This window comes from Octopus bimaculoides, chromosome 27, assembly GCF_001194135.2.
Source record: "Octopus bimaculoides isolate UCB-OBI-ISO-001 chromosome 27, ASM119413v2, whole genome shotgun sequence".
NCBI classification, from domain to species: Eukaryota; Metazoa; Mollusca; class Cephalopoda; order Octopoda; family Octopodidae; genus Octopus; species Octopus bimaculoides.
The window spans coordinates 7,813,909-7,818,431 of NC_069007.1; the positions used below are offsets into that span (position 1 = coordinate 7,813,909).

General features: G+C 42.9%; 1 protein-coding gene across 1 annotated transcript in view; it reads right to left on the minus strand.

Annotated features, from left to right (window-relative positions):
• Positions 1 to 4,523, minus strand: part of LOC106881253 (presequence protease, mitochondrial) — a 7,938-nt gene extending 3,415 nt beyond the window's left edge. Inside the window, exons 1-2 of the mRNA XM_014931574.2 lie at positions 4,346 to 4,523; positions 1,528 to 1,606 (exon numbers count right to left, since the gene is read on the minus strand). Coding sequence (XP_014787060.1) covers positions 1,528 to 1,606; positions 4,346 to 4,404 — 138 coding nt within the window. The 5' untranslated portion in view covers positions 4,405 to 4,523. The remainder of the gene's footprint in view (positions 1 to 1,527; positions 1,607 to 4,345) is intronic.

Here is a 4,523-nt window from a genome sequence, read left to right on the forward strand (position 1 = left end):
TGGAAACATGGGTGTTTTGCTCAACATCCTTAAACAAACCTTATTCAGGGACCTTTTGAGCGGGATGGGCTACTCGACCTGGAGAGAATTCTAACAGGGCCCTACCTGCGAGGTCATGCGCTGTTTATCTTGATATGAGGTCGCCATGTCGTGCACATATGGTTGTGATGCATGTGCCTGGTGTACCCTCATCAGACGGGTGGTCATGATGGGTATAATGGGCTTTGTATATTTTACCCCAGTGTCACTTTGATGGCATGCACTGCTCCCTCACTCAATAATAATAATAATAATAATAATAATAATAATAATGAGAGCACTCAGAGAGCGCAGACCTCTGCCAAGGCAACACCAACGTCCTCTCAACGATTAGCCACAGATGATTTTTGAAATGAGAATATCTGAAATAATCTCAACTGCTCTCACAAATGAGAATACTAAAAATTAACCTGTCCGCTCTCAAAAATTAAGTAAAAAAAATAAGACAGGAAAAATAATCCAGAATCCTTGTCCATTACCAGATTGATCCCAAAATCTAATCAGTTTGTGCCAGTCATGAGGCCAAACATCCCTGAAAGTTTCATTCAAATCCATCAGAGTGGTTCTTGAGATATCTTGTCCACAGACAAACAAACGAACAAATACCACTGAAAACAATACCTCTGCCTTCGCTAAGTCAGAGGTAATAATAATCCTTGCTTCTAAAGGCTCAAGGCCTGAAATTTTGACAGAAGGGTCTTGTCATTAACCCCAGCACCCAACTGTACTTATTCTATCAATCCTGAAAGGATGAAAGGCAAACTCAGGCCTGATCAAAGGCATTCCAGCCATGACTATGCCATCTTTTTATCCAAATGAAGGGAATCCAGGATCACCTTGTCAGACAGGTCCTTTCCTGAAAATGTTGGTGGAGGGCTGATTCCTAGGAGATTTGACTGCTATTCCTAATAGGTCAAGCAGCCCAATGGGGGCTCCGTCACTTGTAAACATTGTATGTGCGCATGAGAGAGAGAGGGAGAGGGAGAGAGAGAAAGAGGGAGAGAGAGGAAGGAGACAGCTACACATTCAAGACATGTTAACAAATGCTGTAATGTACAAAGAGCAAAAATCAAAACCAGTGGTGATGGAAATGATGATGATGAGTGGTATGGTAGTGGTGGTGATGCTGGTGTTGATGGTGGTAGTGGTGGTGGTGGTGGTTGTGGTGACGGTGTTAGTGGTGGTGGTTGTTGTGGTGATGCTGGTATTGATGGTGGGTGGTGATAATGGTGGTAGTGGTGGTGCTAGTGATGGTGGTTGTGGTTGTGGTGATGCTGGTAATAATAATGCTGATGGTAATGATGATGGTGATGGCAATAATGATGATGACGATGATGATGATGGTGGTGGTGGTGGTGGTGGTACTGGTGATGACTGGTGACGGGAACAGTGATACTAGCAGTGGAGGTGGTAGTGGCAACAATGGTAACAGAGGCAGTGGTGGTGGTGGTGGTGGTGGTGGTGGTGGTGCGTGCTTGTAATGCTTACCTTCTCAACAGTGTAGCCATGAATCTTGTCCCCTTCCTTGACCCTCTGCACCGACGCAGCACTGAGTGTGTTGATACAGCTGTAAAGAGAAACCAAATGCAACAGACATGTCACAAGTTCAAGCAGAGTTCCTCAAGGCACAACATTCATCCCCACCAGTGGGGCCTTAAGATCTTTTTACAGCGAAGAAGGCAGAGCTAAGCACTGGGGTGGATGTAATTACCTTACCTACTCCCATGAAATTGCTGGCCTTGTGCCACAATTTGAAACTATTATTATTATCCCCGCCTTAGTGAAAGCAGAGGTATTGTTTTCAGTTGTGTTTGTTTGTTCTGGCATAGTTTTCTACTGCTGGATGCCCTTCCTAATGCCAACCACTCCGAGAGCATAACGGGTGCTTTTACATGCCATCAGCACAGGTGCCATTTGCATGACATTGGGGTGCTTTCATGTGCCACTGGCAGGGGTGCCATATTGCGTGACACCAGTATCTGTCACAACTGTGATTATGCTCGGCTTGAGGGGTCTTCTTCTCAAGCATGGCATAATGCCAAAAGTCTTGGTCATTGCCTCCGTGAGGCGCAACACTTGAAAGGAACTCAGCCCTACTAAAGACACAAGGCCTGAAATTTGGGGGAGGGGGATAGTCGATTTTACACCGACCCCAATACTCAACTGGTGCTTATTTCATCAACTCCAAAAGGATGACAGGCAAAGTTGACCTTGGCAGTATTTGAACTCAGAACATAGCAATTGGCGAAATACCAGAAAGCATTTTGCCTGGCATGCTAACAATTCTGCCAGCTCACCACCTTAATTATAATAATAATAATAATAATAATCGTTTAACGTCAGCTTTCCATGCTGGCATGGGTTGGACGGTTTGACTGAGGACTGGTGAGTCAGAGGCTGCACCAGACTCCAATCTGATCTGGCAGAGTTTCTACAGCTGGATGCCCTTCCTAACTGCAACCACTCCATGAGTGTAGTGGGTGCTTTTATGAGCCACCGGCACAAGGGCCAGTCAGGAGGTTCTGGCAACGACCACGCTCAAAAGGTATTTTTTACGTGCTACCTGCATGGGAGCCAATCTGGCGGCACTGGCAATGACCACACTCGAATGCTGTTTTACACATGCCACCAGCACATGTGCCAGTAAGGCAACACTAGCACAGGAGCCAATCTGTGGCCCTAGAACAATCACACTCGGATGTGCTTTCAATGCTCCACTGGCACGAGTGCCAATCAGGTGGTACTGTCTTTTCTACTAAAGGCACAAGGTCTGAAATTTGGGGGAGGGGGAAAGCCGATTACATCAACCCCAGTGTTTCACTGGTACTTAATTTATCGACATCCAAAAGGATAAAGGTTAAGTCGACCTCGGCAGAATTTGAACTCAGAACATAGTAGCAGATGAAATACCGCTAAACACTTCACCCGATGTGCTAATGATTTTGCCAGCTCACTGGCTTAATAATAATAATAAGAAGAAGAAGAAGAAGAAGAAGAATGCTTTCTACAATTTGGGGAAGGGGTTTAGTCGACTCCAGCGTTTCTTAATTTATCGACCCTGAAAGGATGAAAGGCAAAGTTGGTGCTGGCGGAATTCGAACTCAGAAAGTAAGGGCGGACGAAATGCCGTTAAGTATTTCGTCCAGCTCCCTAACGATTCAGCCAGCTCACCGCTTTAATAATAGTAATAATACTTTCTGGTTTAGACACAAATTCAGAAATAAAGCGTTTGACCTGAGCAAAAAAAAAACAAAACAAAAGAAAAATAGTGTAATAGATGTAACACAACTTGCACTAAACGAATATGAAAAAAAGAATGCGCGCTCGCGAACGGCGAGGTGGGAGGAGAGGACTCGGAACATTCACCGGGTCAAACGTTTTAGTTTAACCGGGGAAATAGCTGATGCTTTCAACCACAATACTAAACAGGTATATACTTTACCAACCCTGGAGAAAAGAACGATACCCCATCACCACCACCAACAACAACTTTCTTGAAAACGTATAATTTCTAATGAAACTTTCCACAGAAACATTTTAGCTAGTGGAGATCACGATTATTAGAGGTAATCTTTTTCCTTTCTCTTTTTTTTTAGACGGGAAGACGATTCGGTTTAAGCACCCCATATAACCAGGCGATCTTATCAAAGAATGTTCCAAACACATTTTCGAGTGTAGATTACGATACAGATTTCTTTTTCAAATTTGATCACGGTAATTATACTCTACAGCCTCGTAAACGTATCTATGGAAATTTTCGTTAAAGTATTTGCATATAACCAAGTCCGGTAATATTTATTTTTCTCAATTTTCTACATACACAATTGCAATTCTACGCCATCTAAAATCTCTCTGTGGAAAATTTCATTAAAAAACACGCATTTTAAAGAAAGTTATGGGAGAAACAAAGTTGAAGGTGGGGTACGCTTCTGTAGTTATGGCGGTGAGACAAAGTCGACCTTGGCGTCATTTGAACTTAGGACGTAAAAAGACAGAACAGGTACCACAAGGACATTTCCAATACTCTAACAATTCTCCCAGTTCGCAGCCAATTCTAATAAAAGATTATATTTGCCCTTGAAGAACAATCTGGAAGTCATCAAACTCGAAAAGGTTTCAAGCAGTTTATTTAACTGCTTGGAAATAAAACATTCTATATCTTCGATCATCACCTAAGAGACGAACAGATGTGAAACGAGATCGAGTGGTGTTTATTGCTCTTGGTCCGTGCTCAAAACTCTAAATTACTCACATATTTTTTTATAATTACGACGCTTGAAACATAACTTAATAAATTCCCACTTACCGTTTCTTCAGTAAATGCCTGTGGCTACACAGAACAGGCCTTCCTATAACCCGGAACATGCCTTGGATCAAAGGATCGAACAGAAAATAATAAAGAACAAGATTTAACAATTACGGACAACCGTGAGGAATGTACATATGCTGGTTAGAGATGATGTAAGGGGTCTTAATAAGAAGAA